The 24,624-nt window shown below is 43.7% G+C and overlaps 1 protein-coding gene across 6 annotated transcripts in view; it reads right to left on the minus strand.

The window, feature by feature from the left end:
• Nucleotides 1-24,083, minus strand: part of SEMA6D (semaphorin 6D) — a 55,072-nt gene extending 30,989 nt beyond the window's left edge. For 5 of the 6 annotated variants that reach the window (XM_007170457.3, XM_057544558.1, XM_007170456.3 and 2 more), the window contains exon 1: nt 22,967-23,568. In XM_007170457.3, the coding sequence (XP_007170519.1) occupies nt 22,967-23,093 (127 nt within the window). In that variant the 5' untranslated portion in view covers nt 23,094-23,568. Of the gene's footprint in view, nt 1-22,966; nt 23,569-24,048 lie in introns of those variants that run through there. The other variant, XM_057544559.1, reaches the window with a different exon arrangement.
• Between the last annotated feature and the right edge of the window lie 541 nt (nt 24,084-24,624).

Raw genomic sequence — 24,624 nt, forward strand, 5'->3', positions numbered from 1 at the left:
CGTCCCATTTCCTACAGTGGCCAGTGCCTTGGACCTGGGGCCCCACATTCTATCCCTGTCACAGGCAGCATCCTGGGGAGGTGCAGAAAAAAGTGTTGCTTTACACCTGCAAACGGGCTGAACATTGTTGCAATTAGCCTGGTTACCTTTGGAGGGAAAAGTGTGGCTGCCTTTCTTTTTCACCTCCTACGCTTATTACAGACTCACAGCTCCTTGATAAAGAGGAAAGATTACAAAGCCAGGGGAGATGGAGGGGTTGAGGTCTTTTGTATAAAGGATACATGGACAAAAGTGGGGTTACAAGCAGATTCAGTAGAGAACCCTAATCAGTACTTGGAGGAAAAAGATAGGAGGGACCTCTGGGTTTCCTCCAAAGTGGTTGTGTCTGTACCAAGCTGGGGAGAGAGGGAGAGCTGCCTCTTTCACGTTGGATTACACATGCTAAGGTCCCAGAGAGCCCTCGGGGTGGTGGGAACTCAAGTAGCGGCAGCCACTAACGGGCATGATCTTCAACCCAATGGAGGTGGGGCTACTCCTTTCGAGGTGCCCTAATCAAAAGTTCCCAGGCCCTAAGCCCTGTCTCGAGTGATCATGTATACCTTCTCGGCTTACTGTGTCTTTTGCAGCATCCATCCTGCCAAAGGGAGAAGCAATGGAAGCCACTGTGAAGGAGCAGAGGGACCCCGCAGCAAGGGCACCACCCGCATGTGTGTGATACAGCGGCCTCCCATGCTCCCAGGCCAGCCCTGTTGCCTCTTTGGAGGTGAGATAAGGGGGCATCGCTGCTGACGAACTCACCATGGTTTTTCAAAGGGACAAGTGAGAAAATGTGAGTAAAAATACTCTGTAGGGCTTCCCTGGTGGCGCAGTGGTTAAGAATCTGCCTGCCAATGCAGGGGACACGGGTTCGAGCCCTGGTCTGGGAAGATCCCACATGCCGCGGAGCAGCTGGGCCCGTGAGCCACAATTACTGAGCCTGCACGTCTGGAGCCTGTGCTCCGCAACAAGAGAGGCCGCGATAGTGAGAGGCCCGCGCACCGCGATGAAGAGTGGCCCCCGCTTGCCACAACTAGAGAAAGCCCTCGCACAGAAGCGAAAACCCAACACATACATAAATTTAAAAAAAAAAAAAAAAAAAACTCTGTAAATTGTAAAGGTGCTATCCAAGTGTTAAGAAGTAGTATCATCATCAGTGCTTTATTTAGTCGCAGTTTGCCACAGCACGGTACACGGACGCCGCTTCTGCTTCTGTTCAGATAAATACTAACATGCCTATTTCCCTGGATGCAGCTACTCTGCAAGGCAAGGGCCTTGCTGGGCCTCCTGCTGTTCTCTGGACCAAGAACACCTTCCATGGCTTCTCCTCCGACTGGCAAGTTCCTATTCGTCCCTTAGGACCCTTCACCAGTTTGAGCCCTTTTCCATTTCTCTCCTTTCACAACACTCCATGCATTGCGACTATGGTTTGACCATGGTGGGTAGCATTGGCCATCTACATGCTTGTCTTTCTGATTAGACTGAGTTCCTTCCTGGAAGGCGGGATCTATGACTTCTTAGTGGAAATAAGTTCACAGGCCATTACATGAAATATTTACCATGCTTGCTCCACTAAGAGAGCAGGGTTTGCTGGGTAACATCTCCTCTCGTGTTCATGGGACACACCTGGAGTTATGTGTAATATGCACATGCTAGAAACTGGAGAAGTAGAGATGATATTGATCACAACAAGCCCTGGCTGAATGCTGAGGAAGCACGGGGCATTGTGCTAAGCACTCCCCAGGAGGCTGGTGCTATTTCCCCAGATTTTCAGATAAGGAAATAAAGAGATAATCTGTTTCCAGTCACAAAACTAAATAGCGGGGCTTAAGTCAATTTGACTCCAATGTCTGTCGTCTTAATCACCACACCAGAGAAAGATAATGCAGAGGAGACAAAAAGGAGAGGAGAAAAGAGGCCTTTGTAATTTATTAAGAAAAGCACACTGTCATGTTTTTAGCTTGATTTATTACTGTTATTTTAAGATATGAGCAGCACTCGTCTCTTCTTCTAGTCTAATGACCTAGCAGGTAACTGCAGCAGACAAATAAATAAAGATTCCATGAAAACAAAAAACTAATGAGAGAGGAGTTTCAAGCCGGAAGCAAGCGAAGATCCTGTCTCCCTAAGTCTTGGGAGTTGGTTTCCACCTCTTCTTCCTACCTCCACCTTTGAAGCCGCCAGGGGCCTTTTCCTTACCATCCCTGACCTAACATCAGAGCCTTCAAGTTGTTTCTGGCGGTGACAGGGCAGGGATGCAATGGGGACCCACCCCCAAAGTCAGGGAAACTCCTCGTTCAGGTGTTCCTGCGTGGACACAAATTGAGGGTGGAAAGCCCGCCAGGCCCCGCTCTGCTCCTTGGTCCCTCAGAGTTAAGGAAAGGCTCCCTTGGGAATCTCTTCCTTTAAAGGTCCTGCAAGCCACGCAGAGTGGATGGGGGGCGGGGGCACGTAAGAAGGCAAGTCTCCACCTCTGAAGGCTTGTCTACTTCTTTTAGTAGACAAGTGGAAACTCTTATCCACAGCCCACCTCAACCCTGAGAAATGGCTGAAAAAGGGGGTCACTGTGGAAACCTGCAGAAGGAGCCATGAGATCATGGCCCATCTTCTCACCACGCCTGAGAATAAACACCCTCATACAATCCAATGAGGAAATGGACTTTAAGAACACTCTGGTTCCACCCCCCATTAGCGGTGTGACCTTGGAAAAACTACTCCACCTTGCATCTGTAAAAAATAGAAAATAATTGGACTATCTTAAAGGATTGTTTTAAAGGTTACAGGCCTAATATTCAAAAAACCTTTAAAACTGTACTAGTCAAATAAGTGCAGTAAGTATTAGCTATTATTATGGTTATTGCTGCTAGTATCATTATTAGCATAACTCTGTTTCTGTGTCCCCTGCCCTGTGATAATTTAATCTTTTCTGAAGACCACCTCTGGTGATTTCAGTGTCTTCTTTTATGTTCCAAATTCTCTCTTGGAATGTTCTTTGGAAGACTGGACAAAGAAACTGCCTTTCCCTTTGCCTGGCACTAGGAATAGAAACACCTAGATAAACCACTAAGCAATCAGGTGAGATCCTCATAAATGCAACACTCAGCACATTAGATGATAAACATTTTGCCACTATAAATGCAGCAAATATACTTAATGTCATTATTTTTTTTGAGATGCATCAGGCCCACCTCTAATATCTATCTTAAAAGAAAAGAGGCATGACACAGATGATTGAAAGCCCCGAGACCTGGTTTCCTGGGGAAGGCTGGGGAGTGGAAGAAATGCTGCTAGATTTCCACAGTGGAAAAGTCAGTCAAGAGACACCAAACTGAATGACTGAATTCCTTGTTGTGGGAAAGGTGAGTTAGGTAAACGGAGAACTCACTCCTGGAGTATTCTAGAAAGCAAGGGTAGAGGCCAGTGCTATAATATAATACCTCCCAGTCCATGATGTTTCAAGTATCTAGATTCTTAGCCTTTCAAAGAGCTAGAATACTGTATGGCAGTTTAAAAACATGGTCCCCAAATATTTTTATACTGTTCCCATTTAGAAGTGGGTGTATAGATACTTCCTTTGAATCTGGGATATGGCTGCCTGAATAACAGAATATGGTAGAAGGGATGTTATATCACCTTCTGGGCTCAGAACATAATGAATGGGCAGCTTCCACTTTCTGTTTCTTCAGACACTTTTTGAATCCAGCCACCATAGTATGAGCAAGCCCAAGCTGCCTATGAAGCATTCATGAAGAGGCCCATGTAGAGAGGGACTAAGGCTGTGGCTCTCAGCCCTAGTTGATCTCCCAGATGATAGGCAACACCCATGGGCTTCCCTCATGAGTGGGCCAACTAGGAAATGGATCCTCCAGCCCCTAGTTGAGCCACCCAAGTTGATACAACGTGGAGCAGAAATGAGTCTCTCTGCTGAGCTCTGCCCAAATTGTAGATTCATGAGTCAAATGAATGATTGCTGTTATTTTAAACACTCGGTTTGGGGATGGATACTGCATGTTTTGGGGAGAATCCTTTCCTGGATCCTTTAAGGTACTCTCTGTGGCCTGAAATATTGCTTTTTTTTGCTTTCTCCTCTTAGTCGAGCTGAAGACTGAAATTAGCTGTCAGAGGTGGATATATTGCAGAGACACAGGAAGCTGTTGGTCAGAATGTAGATGCTATGACAACTCCCAGTCTTCAGATTGTCTTTCTGTGTGTCAAGCAGGACTAAACTTGTCCCTAAAATGTCTTATCTCAGTTTCTTAAAAAATCAGGCTTCTTGTTATTAATCAGAAATGCAAATTACATCAACAAGGTACAATTTTACAAAATGCAAATACCTTTTGTTTTTTGCTCAAGGATAAAATTTAATACTAGTAAATTGGGATGAAATCAATACATTGCACATGGCAGGGTAAATCAGTACAGCCATTTAGAAAACAATTTGGCAATGTGTACACACATGCTCCCATCCAGGCATGCTAACAATACTAACCCTGACTCAGTAATTTTTACTTCTAATACTTTATCCTAAGCAAATGATCTAAAGTAAGAAGAACAAAAGAAGAACCTGTTAGAGGAAGATGCTTATTTATGATGGTGAAAAAATTGGGAACAGGTTAATTTTCTAAACATGGAGTAGTTAAAACAAAAGTATATTACACCAGTCTCATGGAATATTATGCAACCATTCAGATGATAATAATGAAGACCAGTAATCCTCAGTTTACGATGTAACACCAAGTGGTGTTAAATCAGAATATAAAATTGTATGTCCACTGATTACAACTCTATAACAACAGAGATACATATAGACAAATATTAAAAGAGACTAAAGACAAAATAAGTGATTTTAGGATTTTTCCCCTTTAAAAACAATACTTTGTATTTTTTTTAACATTATAAGAGGAGAGATGGAGAGATGATCAATTAAAAATATAAAGTCGGGACTTCCCTGGTGGTGCAATGGTTAAGAATCCGCCTGCCAAGGCAGGCGACATGGGTTTGAGCCCTGGTCTGGGGAGGTCCCACATGCTGCGGAGTAGCTAAGCCAGTGTGCCACAACTACTGAGCCTGTGTCACAACTACTGAGCCTGCTCTCTGGAGCCCGCAGGCCACAACTACTGAGCCCACAAGCCACAACTACTGAAGCCCACGTGCCTAGAGCCCGTGCTCCGCAACAAGAGAAGCCACTGCAATGAGAAGCCCGCACACCGCAACAAAGAGTAGCCCCCAACTCCCCTCAACTAGAGAAAAGTCCACGCGCAGCAATGAAGACCCAACGCAGCCAAAGATAAAATTAATTAATTACTTAAAAAAAGCACAACACTGAAAAAAAAATATATATATATATATATATATAAAGCCACCCTCCAACCCCAAATAAGCTGAGCATTTTCTCGATGAAGGCACTTACTGCCCTTTTGTTGACCAAAGCCAAGAACTAATACTTGGACCCTACGGAATATGTCTCTTGGAATATTATTTTAAATGGTAACTTCCTACAGAATAAGTCCTCTGTAATTTTAAATATTATATTTATACTCTGGGTGTTCAGTAAAAGAAAATGGAAGTAATTCAGAGATTTCAGTTAAATTAGCATGTCATAATTTTGGCTTTGCTCTTCTCCCCTTCTAACCTCCTACTTTTTCCTTCCTAGGGCTCCAAAATATAAAGTGCTAAAATAAAACCGGCAACAACAGTTTCTATTTTTAAAGTGAGCTTTAATCTGATTTTCACAAAGATCCATGCCAATTCAAAATCGCTGCTGTACTCCTGGTGCTAGTAGTATGGTGACTGCCTTTTGCATTAAGAATTCTAGTCACACAGGAGAAAGAAAACCTGGCTTAGACTTCTCAGTGGTCAAGTGCAAAAGCAAAAGGAGAACTGATTGCAATTGTGTCCTTGGATATTTAAAGCCAAAACCATTTTTACCCCAGTTGTTTAAATATTGGCATCAAGGTCTCCTTTCTCTAGTCTAAAAACATGCACAGGAAAATGGAGAAGAAAGACCTGGCTCACTCAAATTCCAAACTTCCTCTTAAAGCTGGTGAGCGGAGTGGGAAGAAGTAAGGACGCTTTCATTGCCAGCCTTTTTGCTGGAGTCATCACCCTACTTCACTACCCGCCATGTAAGCGACATTCTAAGCATTAAGTATACTTTTATTTGTATGTGTAGCACAACATTAAGTACATGTTTTCCTAAACTAATTTCTAAGCAGAACTGTTTACATTTTACCTTAAAGATAAATGGCTGCTGGAACACTGAATCCATTTCAGAATTTGGTCACTTTGAGCCATTTTTCTTAGTCATAAAATAAATACCAGAGCAGATAAAGATAATTCTGTAATTCTGCCTCTAGGAGTTAGAGTAACAAGAAGTCAGACTTCAGCTCTTTCTGTGGCCCTTTTTGAATCAGCCCACTCAATGCTAATACAAATGTAAACACATCAGTCAGCCAACCATTAGGGGCTGAAGAAATATCTTGGGAGCTAAAATATAAACTCGCATTTGGTTCCAAGGCTCCTAAGCTAATCATCTGATTGCACACAATAAAACAGGAAGAAATCAAGATGTTCTCTACCAAGATAAACTAGAATTAAATGAGGTTAAATTAAATGAAAATAAGTGAATAAATAAACAACCCCTAAACTGAGTAACTTTTAGGAGGCCCAAAGACATGATACTTCCAGCTCTTGAGAGTAGAAAAAATTACCATTCTCTCTCTCTCACACACACCCCCTAAACTGAGTTGTTTAAAAGAATCTACATTAACACCTCTTGATCAATGTCAGAGTAAAAATTGCTTAATATTTAAGCGATGAAATCTGTAGCACCAAGCACCAAGGCTTTGATTTTAATTGGCCCCTGGTACTGTGACTTACACTGGAGTTGTTTGTGGGCTTTTAACATTACAGGACGGCTTCCCATACTGCTCAAACAGGCCAACAACATGAGTGCAAAGTTGAAAAAGGTCCACTTAATGATGCAAATGTTTAGGTGGGTGATTAGAGACACTCTGAGCATCAAATTGTCTTGTGATCTAAAATTTGCTCAAGTGGAAGGCAGCTCCAGGCAGAACTGAAGGTCTATCTTAAAAATGATGACTGCTACATCTCAATTAACTTAAAGTTGTTTTTCTTTGATATGTCTTTATTTATTTCAGTTTGCCGGTGACCTCAACTTGATAAAAAGCATGAGTATACCTGAAGTCTGTGCTTGCCATTAAACAGCTACAAGTTTTAATACAGCATTGGCAACAGTGCTCTGAAGTGTCATAATGACTGAATCAGAAAAGATCCTGGTTCTCACACAGGGTGACTGCAGATTCATTGGTGGTACCTCTTTCTTGCACCTTGGAGAGACTGGGTCTCCAGAGAACTAGATATCTGGACCACCATGAGTACAGTGGTGTCTCCTCTACAAGGTAAAACTGAAGTTTAAGCCCACACAGTATATGCCCAGAGCCAGCATTCCCCCTGGCACCACATTGTGGGGTCTGTTTTAATTGGCCAGTTGCCCACGCCAGCGGGCTGCCTAAATAGTTTGATTATCACCTTGTAACATACAAAATGAGGACTGTAAATTAGAGAACCCTTAAGGATGCCAATATTTGTATATGAGAGTTTTAAAGTCTTGGATATAGATTTTTTTTCTAAGTGTGGCAAAAATACTGGAGTGAGTTACGTCTCCTCTGGGATATTAGCATAAAATCTATAGAGAGGAAAGGACAATCCAAACGAAATGAGCAGAATAATGCCAGTGTTCAGTCAATTCGATTTTATGTTGTAAAATCACTAAACAGCATGTAGGCCTAGTCTAGAGATCAAAAGTTTCAGCTACACAGCTCAACTTCTCAAAAAGAGTCCTGACTGCAACTTTTTTTTCTTTTGGTCCCATAATCCCCATATCCTAATTTTGAATTTTGAGAGTGTGGTCACCCCCGTTACAATCCAAACCCAGGGTGGACATCATTTGACACTCGTGTCTTACTCTCCTGAAGTGTGCAGATTACCAGCAGTGACCCTGGAGACCATGTCTATTCTGCCTCAGTTTACAACTGAGAGAACCAAGGCCCAGGGAAATTAGGAAGCTTGCCTGAGAGTGCGAGGCAGTGGGAACTCAGACCCTGTCAACTCAGATCCTACAGAATAAACAGCATTGGTGAAAAGGAGCAATCGGGCCAGGCTACCTGGTTCACAGGGGCCAGTGCAAAATGAAAATGTGGGGCTCCTTATTCAAAAATTATTAAGAATTTCAAGATGGCTGAAGCAGCACATTCTAGGCATGGGGCCCAGTGTGACCGCACAGGTAACACACCCATGAAACTGATCCTGGATGCAGTTATTTCATTATTTACTAAACTCTGACTCTTTGAAGGCCAAGGGGAAGAAAAGCTCTTTGAACACTGAATATGTTCAAAAATTATCTATTGTGTGGATAAGTGAATGAATGTGTATATGAATGAGTGAGGGAATGCGCCTAGAAAATTACAACTCAGACCCAGGGTCAGGTTGAGTTGATACAGTAAGTCACTGTGAGTAACTTGGTCCATTATTTAAGTGATGCAATTCATAATCTGAAAATACTTCACAACATAATAAAATTTCCCAGCCCCAACGTAAATAAGTTGCCAGAACCATGTCCAAAATGTGAGCAGCAAGGTGTACGTGCGGTAGCATTACCATGCTTTTATGTGCTCAAGAAATGCCACTTCTTAGCAGAATTGGTCTTGCATTTTTTTTTTCTGTCTCTTTGTGTGTTTAGAAGTAGCCATCCAGATATATTTTATGAACCTATCCATGTGCAAAATCCACAAAATACTTCAGATATGAGTATTTCATATTGCCAAGCATCCCTGATTTGAAAACAGTAGTAATAACAAAACTATAATTTATTGAGTTTTTTATTATGTCAGATACCATGCTCAGTGCTTTGCATATATTTCCTCCTGAAGAAAGACCTCACCACAACATCTCTATGAAGTAGATATATTATCCTGATTTTCCAGTGAGGAAAACAAGGCTCCAAGAGGTTGAATGGCAGAATCAGAATCAGAATTTGACCTTAGGACCATTTGGACTCCTGGAGACTAACCGTTCTTCGGAAGGTTGGGTATACACAGAACGGCAGAGCAAGGGCTACTGCTTCCTTTAAGGAATGAGACTTTTATCTGATAAGGACTGAGTGAAGTTTCCCTTTCGTGAACAAAAATGCAGCCATAAAACACTGAAAGCAGAAATTTCTGATACTGAAAATCTAGGTGGTTAATTTTATAGCTTATTGCAAAGTCGTACAAAGACAGGTAAAGGAGGAACCTTCTCATCCAGATTTTCGGGGGCCTTAGGATCTGATTTACTGCATTACTGTATCAGGAAAAGAGGTTGAACAGTACAGAGTGAAGGAAGACTTAGCCAGGCTAAGATTTCCACTCAGGTAGTCTGCAGTATATTTCATTAAGGGACAAGAAAGACAAAAAATGTGGGTAACTTTCAGGATTATAAATTCACATTTATCTCAGAGTTGAAGAGAAGAAGAGTGTTTCTGTCTCTACCTCTCAAGAGATAAAAGTGGCTTCATAATTATGGCTTGTATTTATTATGATGTTTCAAAGTGTGTTAATCTGGCAGGGGTATCTTCTCATTTAAAACAAGTCACGGGGGGGGGGGGGAAAGAAAAAAATATGGGAGCAAATTCATTTGATATATTTTGTCCACTTGTTTGTAGCACTGTCCTCCCATGTCATATCTTTTATATTTTTTAACTGCCTAATTAAATGAAAATGCTGTTCTAGGGACATAAAATTTTCAAATAATGGCAGAAAAATATTTCTGGCCAAACACTAAAGTTTTATAGCTTGAAAGCACTCATGAATATGTTTATGTCATGTACACTGTGTGCACATAATATGCATATATAACAATGTATAAATACAAATAGTTTGTATTTTGTTCATGCATCCACTGGTAAGCCAGTCTCCTCCATGTAAGTCGATTGTGGTGGTCCCATTCTCCTGCCCAAGGCTGCTTTAGGTTACAGGTGTGAGCAGGTGTCATGATTCTATCCATGGGAGAGTCTGTACTAGGAAAGGTTTCTTAGGGACTCTTGGTCTCTTGATCTGCTGGATTCTCGCCTGGAATGTGCCAGTTTTACTGGGAACATGAAAAGAGCTAGCCAAGGGGAGGCTGACAGGATGAGAATGGCAGAGAATATAGACAGCACCTGAGTCTTTGATGATATTGTTAAGCCAAAGAATTAATCAACCCTGGAGCCACCCCATCTCAGGACTTATTATTATTGACTTAATGTTATAGTTCCTCATTGTTCGGCAATTTTGAGTTGGGTTCTCTGTTATTTGTAGCCAAAACCAACATGACTGAGCACCTATTGTGTTCTAGGACCTAGCTGGCCAATTTCCATGCATTAGCTTTAATTTATTTCCCATCTCTTAAGGGACATTTTCTCCATTTAACAGAAAAGTAAACTAAGACTTGGAGAAGCTAGTGATATGCCCAATTTCTCACATCTAGTTAGCAGATAGGGGGCGGGATTCCAACCTATGTCTGTCTGACTTTGAAAAGTTATTTAAAACCTCTGTATGTGTTTGTGTGTATGTGTGGTGGTGTTCTATTTTTATATATGTCCACATTTATACATCTACGGTGAAGGTGTTATCTGTAGTAGCACAATCATTCATCACATTTTTGAGTCTCTGATAAAATAGTTAAATATGTTAAAAATATTCCCTCATAATTGAGGGAATAGCAACAAAATAAAGCAAATGGTAAGAACTGGCAAAAGTAATCATTACCAAGTTTCCTTATCCATTAGGAGTTACTTATTTTCAAGCTCGGTTCTGAGACATTGTGCCAGATGACATCTGCATTAAATTACTCATCAATCTGTACAGAGATCATTAATGAGTGTGAGTGCTTTAAGAGGGATATGTGTCTCCAAAGAAAATACTGAATCAAAGATGGTGAATTTGTTGTATAGAGGTTACCATGCCCTCTCCCTTTTTCACAGAAGACTTTGCAAATCAGTCAAGGTATCCTTTTTCTCCTTGACCTTAGATGTAGCCCCATAAGTTTCTACAACACAAGATGCAACAGCTACTACCAATCAGGTTTGGCTCTCTACTTTGAAACTCATTTGCCCTGTCTGTCCTACACATTCCATGGGGAGTGGCTCTTCAGGGAAGTAACTGAAAATTACAGGGAAATTGTGCAATGGTAGCGTATCAGCCCCTGAGAGTTGAATGAGGTGCAATTACTGCTAACTGAAAATATTATCTATGTATTTCTGAAAATGGAGTCTAAAAACTATATTAGCAGCAATGAAGTTTAAGTGATCTCGAAAGAAAAGGGCAAAGTGTTGTAAATTGTAAATGGCAATAATAAATTGGAGAAGTTGGACTACTTGTGTGTCTGTCTCTTTGTACAGATAGCTATATGCACATTCAAGAAGTGGATTCATATTTTTTTAAATCACCATTAGATTTGCTACTATGAGGCAATTAAAATATGAAGATAAATATAACATTAAGGAATCCTACTACTAGAAAGAAACTTGGAAATCATTTAGACTGTCTCTGATGCCCATCTCGACCTCACTTTGTTCTAATGAGAGCGCTAGGGCCAGCAAGGCCAGGGCCTTGTCCAGAGCTATCTGGTGGGCTAACAGAGGAGCCAGGCCAGATTTCCAGACTCCAGCTCTGTCCTCTCGCACCTTTTCAGTGATGGGTGCACGTTTTGAACTTTAAAACTACATTAAGCCTCAGAAATCAGCAAAGTGTGTGGCAAAGAGAAGAAAGAGAGAGAGAGAAGAAAAGTAAGAGAGTGGGAAAGAGATCTCTGATAACTTTCTACAATTCTTAGCAAAACACAGGCTCCCGATTTTCTGACTGACCTCTGAGGACATCAAGCCTCATAAGTTGGAGACGGTCTTGGCTATCAGTGGATGGGCTGGGGTAAGTGCTACCTGAGGAACCACATCCAATTGGCCAAGAGACACTGCAGAGACAGCAAAGGATGGTCTGGTTATATCCATCACCTTTTGTCAATCATCCTTTGCTGGACCAATAGCTCCATTAAAACACCTTTGTATAGTCCTCCAAAATGGTCCCCTGGTCCCCCAAATGCTCTTTATTTAGTCACCCCATGAAAGACAACTGGATTCAGGGACCCTGTCAATTCAGTTACCAGGTAAATAATATTCAACCTCACAAGAAAAAAGTGAATGACTATATATATAGAATGCTTAGTACAAAGTTGGACATGGAGATCAGTAAGGTTAATTTCTCTGTTGTTACTGCTAAAATGATATTTAAAAGCCCCCAATTGATTATTCTAAAAGTAACATGGCCCTCCTCACTACTTATGTTCTGTGATTTTATTGTTTCTTTCACTGACTGAATTGAGGAGATTTTATAGTGAGTGGTTGAGATCATGGGCTTTGAAGTCAGACAGGCTTGGCCATGAGTTCTGACGCTGCCATTGTGTGCTCCTAGCAGATGCTTAACTGTGGTAGACAGAATAATGTCCCCATCCATCCCCAAAGATGTCCAAGCCCTATTCCTAGAACCTCTGAATACGCTATTATATACAGAAAGAGGGACTCTACGTATGTGATTAAATAAGAGATCTTAAAATAGGGGGATTTTCCTGGATTACCTGGGTGGACTCCATGTAATCACAAGGGTCCTTAAAAGATGGAAGAGGAAGGCAGAAGAATCCAAGAAGGAGATGTGTCTATGGAAGCAGAAGACGGAGTTATATGATGGCTGGCTTGGAATTTGGAGAAAGGGGCCACAAGCAAAGAAATGCAGGTGGCCTCTAGAATCTGGAAGAGGGAAGGAAATGAATTCTCCCGTTGAGCCTCCAGAGGGAATACAGCCCTGCTGACACCTTGACTTTAGCCTAGTGAAACACATTTGGGACTTCGAACCTCCGGAATTGTCAGGTAATAAATCTGTGTTGTTTAGACATCTCAGTTTGTAGTAATTTGTTACAACAGCAAAAGGAAACTCACTTATGCTCCTTGAGTATCTGTGCCCTCATCTATAAAATGGGAATAAAAAAAGGATATGCCCCAAAGGGCTGACATGAGGATTAAATAAGAGAATGTAAATAAAACTCTTTAGTGCTTGGCAGAGATGAAGAACTCAATAAATGTTCACTGTCATTATGCATGATATCATTATATAGAGAGGAGATTTATATATTGTGATTGTAATAAATGGTGATTCCATAAAGTATAATTCATTGTATCATAATAATCCCTTACATTTGAGCGGCACTTATCTGGTTTTTACGAAGCCCTTTTATCGACAACATCTTATTTGATGCTCGTTATAATTGTGAGTCCACAGATGAGGAGACAGAGCCTCCGAGGAGACAGTGCTTTCCTTAGGTCACTCAGAGAGCCCACTACTGGCCAAAGTTGGAGTCTAGGTCATCTGATTCCAGATACAGTAGGCTGCCAATTTCATCATGTGGTTTATAGAAATATACACCCAGGGTTTGTAGAATCCTAACATAAAACAAAAATGATAAGGCCAGATGATGGGGTTGTTCATCCCACACAAGACCATTTCCCATGTGATCTCATTCATCGGCGTTTTTTGCCAGGGCCTCCTGCCCCAGCTCCTGCAAGCGTAGCCCGAGGCCTCTCTGTAATGCATCTAGTCAGTTGTGCAAAGCACAAGGGAAAAGATTCCATCCTGACCGCAGCAGGCAATCACCTGATGCCCTGAAGCATGAAGTTTGATTACCCTTATCTCAGTTTATCATTAAATCAAAAACTGTTGCTATGAATACTGGCCCAGGACTCCATTTATGAAATGATATAGACCAGTCCGCAGAAATAAGTGAGTGTCCTTTTTCTTTCTTAATTTCTGCTCACTGTGAAGATCTTTTGCAAACTAGAAAAAAAAAAGTGGCAGCTTTGAGCAGATTTTATTACTTTCTTACTCTTTCATGAGCTGGCCAGGATGCCTTTGGCTCATAACCATTCACCCTGTGCTGTAGGCAAGAGGTTTGAGATCTACTACCTAGTGGCCTGCCAACACTAGCCTTGAAGTCTAGCACCTGGCTTTGATGGGAATCTGAATTTTAGCAAGATGCCGGGCAATTTGCAGGTGTACTGATGTTTGAGAAACTCTGGCTACACCAGAGCATTGTTTCTCAAATTGTGGTCAAGGGACCATAGCACATGAGTCACTTGAGGAGTTTGTTGAAAATGCTGACTCCGGGGCCCCATTCCAGACCCAGCAACACAGACCCATTGGTGCTGGGGCCCTGGGAATCTGCATTTTAGCCCTATGTGATTCTGATAAATTTTAAAGTTTGAGGACCACTGGTAGAGATCAAAGATGTGGGTGATGACAGGAATTGTTAGGAGAGGGCCTGAACTTCCATGGTGTTATTCAGGTTTTAATCAGACTAGGGAGCAACCAGCATAGAACACATTGTCCTTCAGCCCAACCAACAGAGGAAGCCAGATTTCTGACATCATGAATCTGAAATGGCTGATATCTGGGTCAGGGCTAGGCAGCTAGGCGTCAAGGTCTGAGGTGACTCTCTAGGCCCCTGGAGCTCTCCTGCCAAATTCCCCTTTCCAGTCTGGCTGAATCTGTGGCAAGTGTAGTGGGTGGTGGTAGAGAAGAGCTGGTTGTAAAACTGGCTTCAAGGTCTATATATCAGTCAAGGAGATACGATAAAATCACATGTGAAAAGACTGCATAGTATAAGGGCTAAAAGCACGGGCCTTGGAGCCAGACTGCATTTACTTTTACTTAACAGACACTGAGATAAATACAGCACTCACTGCTAGCCAAGCACCATTCTAAGTGCTGTTCAAATCTTAATTCATTTATGTGTCACAACACCTACCAGGTGGGTACTACCATCATCATCCACCTTTTATGTCATGAAACCGAGGCTCAGAGAGGTTAAGTAATTTGCTCAAGATCACACAGCCAATCGATCACACAGCCAGGACGCACGCCCCAACAGGCTGGCTCGAGTTCATGTCCTTAACCACCCTACTAAGTTGCTTCCCATGGACCCGAGTCCCCTGGTTCCACCACTCATTAGCTGTTTGACCCTGGGAAAATTACTTCATCTCCCATCCCTTAGTTTTTCCCCTGTGTAAACTGAGGATATTATTAATAATAGTACCCACCTCAAAGAATTCTGATCAGATGATTTAATATATCCACTTAAAAGAGTATAAGGCACACGGTCAGCGCTTCATAAATGCTAACTCTGAGGGAGCTATCAGTCCCACACTCTCAAGGGTAGCATGAGGATTAAATTAGGTAACATATTTAAAGTACTAGGCACAGTGCCACGGCACCTGGTAAGCACACGGTGAGGGCTAGCTGTTATTATTAGTTGAGCTGAGCCAGGCCAGTTTATTTTAGGTTTTGTCTGGAAAGCAACTGTGCTCTATGCAGGGACGCAGCACGCCCGTCACTTCAAAAAGTAACTGGGTAGGAGCCAGACTAATTCCTAGATCCAGCAGGTTCTCTGCTTTACGTCACTGGAATATTCCTGAAAAGTCCCTAACATTGAATTTGTATATGCTTAACCCTTTTTCCCCATTGACCTATTTTATAATTTCTCATTGATCTTTCATTGGCAGTGTTTCCTCAGACTTAAGAGTCTTCTCTCAGACTGTCTGTCATGTAACCATTAACTTGTAAAAGACTTAAACATACCAGGGAAAATTGAACCACTGGAGCAATTCTTGGCAAAGCAATTGGCTTAACCATTCCCCAATGTGATTGTTTTCATTTTATTTTTCCTTTGTTATGTATTCACGTGCTTATACTACAGAGAATTTCCAGTCTTTCCTCCCAGAAAGCTTATCACCTCCACTATTAAATTTAATCGTGGATTGATTACAATTTACGTTAACTCAAGGGGTTAATGATGGCTTGGAAACCCTCATACCCAAACAGCCTCGCTTGGAGTACGGCTGGGCATGGGGTGGGTGGTGGTGGGGGTAGGGGAGAAAGGTGAAGGTATGGGAGTTGGGAAGGTAGGGTCGTGGAGAGGCATTGATGGGGGGTGAGTTTATCCTGAAAACTCAGACCCAAAAAGGGATGCTGGATCCCCAGGGCCTCTCAAGGATGGGCTTTTCTAAAAGGAAGTATTAGTAACTCCAAGTTGTTTACTGCCACTTTTTCGCTCGTTCTATTAGGAAAAGGCTGCCATAGCTCTAACCCCATTGCTTGCGAACTTTACCAGGCATGATAAGTTATAACTACAATCGAATGAAAAGTTAAACTCAATGAACACGTTTACTAAAATATCTGCACCACGTCTACTATGTGTCACGCACTCTGCTAAGTTACAGCCGTGAACAGGCAGTCTAACCTCATGGGGCCTGCGGGCTCCTCTACCGAGCACCTAGAGTCCAACTCATGCCTCTCTCACGGTTTCAACAAGTTTCTACTCTCTCTTCCACTTCCTATCTCCACATCCTCCCCAAACCCACATCTATGTATGCAGCTTATTCTTTGTTTGTTATAGAGTCTCTGTCTAGAGTCTCTTCAAGTTAAAGCAAAAAATAAAGCCCATGAAGCAGCAACCTTCTAGCTTGATTCTGCTAAACCCCTCTGTGGGGGGAGCCAGCTTGCTGGGTAATTCGAGGCAAATCACACGATCCCTTGCAATATTCCCGTGTAACACTGAACCAGTTGGCAGTTGATGTGGGGTTTTAGCTCTGATCACGGAGCAAACTCCTGAATCATCACAAGATTGATCCCATTCATTCTGACGGCTTAAGCCGCAGGGCCATCTGCTGATCGGCTAAGTACAGTAGACCAGAGACACTCAATAAATATTTGTAGATTGCACGGCAAACTGCTTCTTCACACCTGAAACGCGAGTCTAGGTCAGGACCCAAACGTGGACAAGTGACCTAGACCCCTACCCGCATCCCAGGGCCTTTGCCTAAGCTGTTCTCTATGCTTGGAATGCCCTCCCTTTCACCACCTCCACTACTGCCCCTTGCTGTCCACCTGTCCAAATCCTACCTAGGTCAAGGACCAGCTCGAATATCAGCGGCTCCACAAAGCCTTCCCTGACCACCCTAGCCAGAAATAACTTCTCACTCCTCTCAATTACCATAGGTCCGTGTGTGTTTTCTGGCACTTAAGACACTCGCCATTTTATTTTGGCTATGTGGGTACCTTGTTTTTTCTACACCACTTAGTAAGAGCCTTGAGCTCTGGATCCATGTCAGTTCCTCTTTGAACCGTTTCCCCGCCCTGGCACCTCCCTGCACAGAGCCAACACTTGGTAAAAGTTAGCTGAATGAACAAATGGTTACCCCAGCAGGACAAAAACAGAAGCAACTGCAACATTCTGTATCTCCCCTTTTGCTGCCTGTCTTCCTTCTTCTTTTATAGCTTTTAAAAATATACTTACTTGATCCACCAATTACCCACAGGCGGTTTGGGGACTTACTGCTAAACGTAGACAACTCTGCAGACCAAAAAGTTTCCAGAGACCCTTCTAATGACAAGAGAGGCCTAGGCCAACGTAGGCGCTGGGGGAGTCTGAGTCCCTGGTCTGCTGACAGCCGGCTCCTGGGAATGGAAGTGTTATTTTCTCAAAGAGCTTCATCTGCTCTCGTTCATATGTGCCAGTTCCTCAACTGAGTAGAAACTCCTGACTTTATTTTTAAATATAGACTCCAATAATAGGCTAAGTAATTGCAGATCTTCCTGAGGCCTTATTATACATGTACCAACATATTGGACTTTTTAAAACCCATATTTCTTTTCCAAAAATGTATGTTGAAAACCTTAAATTTCAGCATTATATGTAGTGGTAATGTGTATTTGTTTTTTTTCCCTTCCATAGGAATCCTGAATAAAAAAGAACAACAGGGCTTCCCTGGTGGCACAGTGGTTGAGAATCTGCCTGCCAATGCAGGGGATACGGTTCGAGCCCTGGTCTGGGAAGATCCCACATGCCGCGGAGCAACTGGGCCCATGAGCCACAACTACTGAGCCTGCGCGTCTGGAGCCTGTGCTCTGCAACAAGAGAGGCCACGATAGTGAGAGGTCCGCGCACCGTGATGGAGGGTGGCCCCCGCTCACCGCAACCAGAGAAAGCCCTCGCACAGAAACGAAGACCCAACACAGTCAAAAATTAAAAAAAAAAAAAAAAAGAACAACAAAAAATGCGGATGCATGGGTGACAATTTCTCAACAACGTATCTGATTACTCACAGAGGTGAAAGGATTCTCTCTCAACCATAAGTAAGAAAAACGTATATTACAGTATAATACATAGTCAAACTTCAGTAAGACAGTTTCCATCCTCGTGCCACTAATGCTTGAACAGCTGCAGCCCTCACTGTCTTTGCTGATGGGGCCCATAAATACTCCTGGGAAATGGGACAGAGATACATAACCGATCTTCACCTGCCAAGATCAGGGAGATGAATGTCCATCGCACCCTGACGCAGAAGCACTTTTCTGGTGGCGAGTGATGAATACTGCCATTTGTCCTATGCCATGCAATCTTGGACAGGAAAGCCTAACATGGAGAAAAATGGTGGGAAAAGATGCTGTTCTAGGACACTTGAAAAGAAGAGCGTGTCATTAATTATCTGGCCAACAGGAATAAAAATGAAAGAAGAGTACGCCAATATGATCTAGTTTAGAGAAATGTTAAAACTTAAGAGCATACCGATTCTGTACATATCATTTCATTCAATACAAAGATTTCCCTCAAAGTGTGACTCTTTTATTGAAAAAGCAATGTCAGAAATATCAGGGAGTCAGAAGATTGCAAGGTGATCTATGTTCCTGGAAACAATTCAGTGCAGTGATGACATGGTGGGCTGAGATGTCAGGGAGACCTGAGTTCAAATCCTGACTCCACCACTTCCCTGCTCTAAGACCTCAGGAAAGTGAGTTGACTTCTCAGGTGCTTGAGTTCTTCTTTTGATAAAGCAGTGATAATAACAGAATCTGCCTCACCCACCCCAGTTGTTTGTTACATGATGTAATTAAGATAAAGATCTTAGTGTGTGCCTAGAAATTAGCAAGCAGACTAACAATAAGTGTAGTTGTTGTGGGTGCTGCTTTCTCTTCTTCCTCTTCCATCATCATCATCCGCAGGAGCATCACAGCATCTCAGCTGTTTTGTGGCTGATTTCATTAGTAAACATTAGGAAAAGAGGTGAGAAGACTATCTCCCACCAAAATATGAGGCAGTCTCCCCTTCCCACATCAAACTCCAAAAGCAGTACTTCTAATTATAAAAGTCTTTTTTTTTTTTTTTTAAAGCTTGGCAACATAACCTAATAAACATGTCCACCTAATTCATGCCATTCTTGCTTTAACAAGCAATGACTACTGTAACAGATATCTTATAGAGTAAAAAGAAGAAAACAAACCAAAAAATGTGATAGAAAGCATTGGGTTCCGTTACTCATGGGTCCCAGATTTAGGTACATCACACGTTCTTTGTGAAAAGAGATGAAGCAATGATAACTTCAGCTCTCCAAAGAACTAGACAGGGGTCTTTTTCTGCTTTCAGTCATTTGGGATCACAGGCTAAAAGCTATTTCGTTCTTTTCTTCCCCCTTTCAATAGACTGAGTTCTGAAGGTCTAGGATGAGTGGTGTGTGAATGACTCCTTCTAATTCTGTAATTCTGGTGGTTTAATCGTATCAAGTCTAAAGAGGCTTTCCTGTGGGTCACGTAAGGTTGAGGCAAGTCCGCTCTTAAGTGGAACATGCCACTGCAAGCCAGCAGGGCCTTTCTGCAGGTGTGCCCCCAGAAGTGGGTGAGGGGCCCAGCACAGGTTGGCAAACACTGGAAACCTCCTGTTCTGGGTGTTAACTTTAGTTACCACAGCCAGACAATGTTGCCAGTGGTGTGGAAGAAAAAATTGCTGTAGCCAGCTGTGTTGTTCACAGTCAGATGGATTCTGTGTAGCTCCAAATGGTGATAGAGCCAGCAGCCTGTTGTAGCCAAGGACAGAATGATGGATGATCTACATACTGTGTCCAAGTAGAGAGAATGGCAGAAGTTCACTTCAGGGTTGTTAAAATGCTAATCTGGGTGAGTTAACAAAAGCTTAATAGAAAAGAAAAGTTTGAGAAAAGTATACCTCGTGTGGTATCTAGCGGACCACTGATTTGATCACTCTTGGTTACATAAACGGTTGCTTTTCAAAGTAAGAATGTTTCCTAGTTATCCTACTGGGAAGAGTGGAAGCAGCTTCACTTATCAGCTGCACTGACACTTGTCAGGGTCTGAGGAGGAAAAGTTAGCCCAACAATAGCCACCTTCACTGAAAAGGGTTATGATATGCTTAAAATAGTTACATGATTTTCATTCTCTCTACATGTCATGGGAATAGATCAAAACACACTTTTTCCCCCCACAACTGGAAGTTGGCAGCTGTTCACAAAATAAGCTGCAACCTAAGACACTGGCTTTGGTAGATTTTAACTCTAAGTCTCCATTCACATGAGCCATTGAAAGCGAGATCTCCTGCTCCAATGACAGTTTCAACATGTGAATTACACTAATAGTACACTGCACTATTAGTGTTAAAGGCAGGAAGATTGGCCCCCTATAAATATGTGGTATGGATAATCTTGCCTTAAAATCTTTAGGATGAAATAACATGCTTCAAAAAAAGATGCAGATTTACATTTCTTGCCAAATGATCCAGTTTTGCCATTCTCTGTTTCTTTGGATTCTTCTTTCTTACTTAAGTTGAACGTAGAGAAACATGTTTGCCTCACCTGATGTTGGAACATCGGCTAGCATAGCTCCTTGCAAACGACAGGGACTCAATAAATACTGACTGGCTGGCATACCTCAAGCACTTCTTGCTTCCTCTAGAAATGAATCTAGAATGGGCAGGCTTAAAGTCTATTAACTGAAATAAAAGGTAATATTTTATCTTGTAATATGCTAAGAAAGGAGTCCACCTCCTACGGTTACACCAATAATGGTTAGGCATTCAGCCAGGCTCTTAACTCTGCATAAAATGCATCAGAAGGGTGAAAAATGACCCTATTTCAGATGCATTTTTCACTCTTTGTCTCTTAGTGAAACTCAAATGCAAGAACAATGACTAAGCTAATTACCAAGGCTTATTATGATGGAGCAGCAAGAAGTGAAGAACTTCTCCAGTTTCAATAAGTCCTTAACAATTATGGGCATTTTTGTGAAACAAAGCTCCAATTCCTGCTTACTTTGTCTGTGTGCCTTTCATGCAATAGAAACCACCACACAGGATTCAGGGGCCTACTTACCCAGAGCACAGTTACTGGACAGATCCTTCCTGTTTAGCAGGCAGCCAGTGAACTTAAGTCTACTGGATTTCTAAGGGAGTTACCCTCACTCTAAGGACTAATAGGTTTGCATCACAACCATCTTTCAAATCCATCCAAACGAGGGGAGACAAGACCAGATGGTGCTATTAGAGGGCACCTAAATAAATAAATAAATAAATAAAGAGAAAGAGGGCAGAATGCCCACAAATCCGAATCAAATTCAAGTTAACTAGCTGTTTGGTGAAGGAGAAGCCACGATATTCCAGGCACACTGTCCTGCATCACAGAAATGTTCCTCAAAAAAGGTTACCTATGTAGCATCTCTAACAGAAACAAGAACAGGCAACAACTAGAATCCAATAAGAAATAGTAACTGGCTGTTAATTTCACCAAATGTACCACTGGAAGAAAATGGTTTGCTAAACAACACCATTTGGAAATCTCAGGGTTGTTTATTTGTCTTTCTGAGAGCACAGTCTAGGGACCTAAATCAACGCATGGATACCAACTTTAAAAACAAAACTCAGCTATGTTTATTTACCTCAAGATGTTTAAGTTCATGGTAATATAGGCCCAAATCTCAGAGCTTACTTGGCAATTTCTATTCATCTAAGCCAGCGTAAATGTTTGTGTAATATTTGCCAGCCTGACAGAATATGCCTGTCACCCACTACATTAAATGTGACGACACACAACTTAATTTCCTGAGTTAGCTATCAAAGAGAGCGAGGGGATTTTTTTTTTAACAACATGAATAAACCAGCATCAAAACCTATTGTTAAACCACCAAAAGAATAGTAAAATATTCACCTTGAGCTGTCTGGGATAAGATTTCTCAATTCTACAAGGAAGAAACCTTGAAAAATTTCTCCAAACAATTATTTCTCCAATTCTGAGGGACGGAGACCAAACCAGATTAAAAAATGTTAAACCTTTCCCCAGGACTTCAGCCTTGAAATAAAAGCATCCACGTTACTGCCCCAAATATCAAGTAGAGGGAAGAACAATCCTTAAAAAGCAACTAAAACATTTTACTGCAGACAAATTCTTAGGAGCCAGAAGTTCTTGGGAAAATTGCCCTACACATTTCTTCTCCCAAGTAACTGGAAACACTACCGTTATTTTTAAGGGAAAGCCGTGGCCCACAGTGATGGACATAAGGTCCGATTATTGTTTGCAAAGTCTGTATATCTATAATAATGATCTACTGTTCCTTCTGTGTGAATCTCCCAGCTGAACGTGCTGAGGAGTGGGGATGCCGGAACTTGGGTTGCTGACTGGTTACCTCAGAATGAGTAGTACTACCCTGGGTTCGTATAACACCGCTACTTCACTCCTGTCTAGCTCCATGACATTTAGCTCTTTACAAGATCGGGATTTAGAGAATCACCTGACAGCAGTGGTCCCGAGAGCTGATTTAACAAAACATTTTCAAACTCAGTTCTCATCCACACCTTCAAGTCCTTTATGACCTTTAGTTTCAATCCAAGAGTTATACACGACAGAGGAAGCTTTAAGCCCTTCCAAATTACCCAAGGCGGCTGCTGGTATCAATTTCTGCAGACCTGGAACAAACATCATTGCTGTCAAGACGGGAGATAAAAGTTTCCCTACCTTCCGCCTCACCATCCCCCTGCCAGCGGCTGCCGACGCGAGCGGCGGCTCCCTCCCGGCTGCAGAATGCCTCTCGCCGCCGGAGAAGGGGCTCATGCAAAATTGACTCTTCCTTATTTGTTTCCATCCATAATTGATGGGTAGATGAGAACGTAACACATCTCAGCGCTGGGCTCTTGCCGCCTGGCGGAGACCGTGTCCAAGACGCTTCCGTAAATCATTTCCAGCCGGAGAACAAAGCACGGAAAGTTGCGGGGGAGAGCGGCCGGGAGGAGAAACGGGGCGCCGGGTGGGGGGCGGGCAGCTCTGGGCCCCGGAGCCCGCCCGCGGCGCGCTTGGCCAGCAGGGGGAGAGGGAGGGTTGGGAAGTGGCCGCCCTCCGGGCAGAAGCCGGTGCTGGAGCCTGGAGGGCTGGGGGAGGGCCGAGTCCCCCGAGCCCCCGCCCCTAGCCAACAGGCGCTACCGGTGGGCCGTCCGACCCGGGGGCGCACTGACAGGTAGCCGGCGTCCGCCGTGAGCCGCTCGTCCGTCGGCGGCTGAGCTGCGCCCCTTCTCCTGGCGCGGGCGGGTGCTCGCCCATCCACGGCTAGCCTGGCCCCGCGGTCCCAGAGTCGGCTCCGGGGCGGGCGGAAGGGGGCGGCGGAGCCCGCAGCCGGCTCCTTCAGCCTTGGCTCGGCGGTCGCGTGGGCTGGGGACGTGGTGCCCGGCACCGAAGCAGCCGGGTTCCCCCTGATAAGGTGCGGGGGAGCGCGGAGCTGGCGCTGCCTGGCGAGAAACTTTTGCTGGCTCCCTCCTTCCGCTTTTTTTTCCCCCGAGGGGGGTGCACAGTGTTGAGGGGCCCCCTCCCCGCAAGCCTCCAGCAGTGCGAGTTTTGACGCGTCCGCCAAACCTCTCCAGCCCTTTGCGCGTCCCTGGTACGGCGGGCGGAGAGAACAGCTTGGAAAAGAAATCAACTCTCCAGTGCCAACACACACGCATACGCACACGTACACATACACCAGAAGCAATTCAGGCTCTAAGGATCAGGGTCCGATCCCCACCAGGCGCCTAGAGCATTAGCAAATTTTTATAGGGCTGTCTTACCTCATGGGGGGGATGGGGGAGAGGCTGGTTTTGGGGGGGGGGGAAAGCTTGTCACGCTCAGGGAGAAAAGAAAATAAAAAATAAAAAATTAGGAAAAAAAGAGATATATCCCTGTGTCTCTAGGTTTTGGCTTCTTCGATATAATCCTGAAACTCGCCACCGCTGTGGCGAGTCCTTGCAGCAGCGGCAGCGACAACGACAGCAGCAGCGGGACGGAGCGGGAGCCAAACAAATCGAGGCACGGCAAATGGTGTAATTCGATCCATCTCCAAGTCAATCCATCAGGCGAGCCGGAGCCTCGTTCCCTCCCCGCACTCGGCAGCTCGCGGCGCGGGGCCCACCCCCGGGCGCGGACGGCAGGAGGCGCGGGCGGCCCGGCGCGCTCGCCCTCTCCCGAGCGCCGCGGCCAGCGCCGCCTGGAGGCCCCCAGCCCGGCGCCGCGGCCCGGCTGACCGCTCGGTGGCCTCCGCGTCCCTCCTCCCCGGCGCTCTGCTGCGCGCCCTCCCTCTCGCCACCTCTGAAGAGCTGCTCCTTCCAGCAACTCGCAGCGCCTCAATCATCCAGCTCGCGGTGGCT

This window comes from Balaenoptera acutorostrata, chromosome 3 (assembly GCF_949987535.1).
Source record: "Balaenoptera acutorostrata chromosome 3, mBalAcu1.1, whole genome shotgun sequence".
NCBI classification, from domain to species: Eukaryota; Metazoa; Chordata; class Mammalia; order Artiodactyla; family Balaenopteridae; genus Balaenoptera; species Balaenoptera acutorostrata.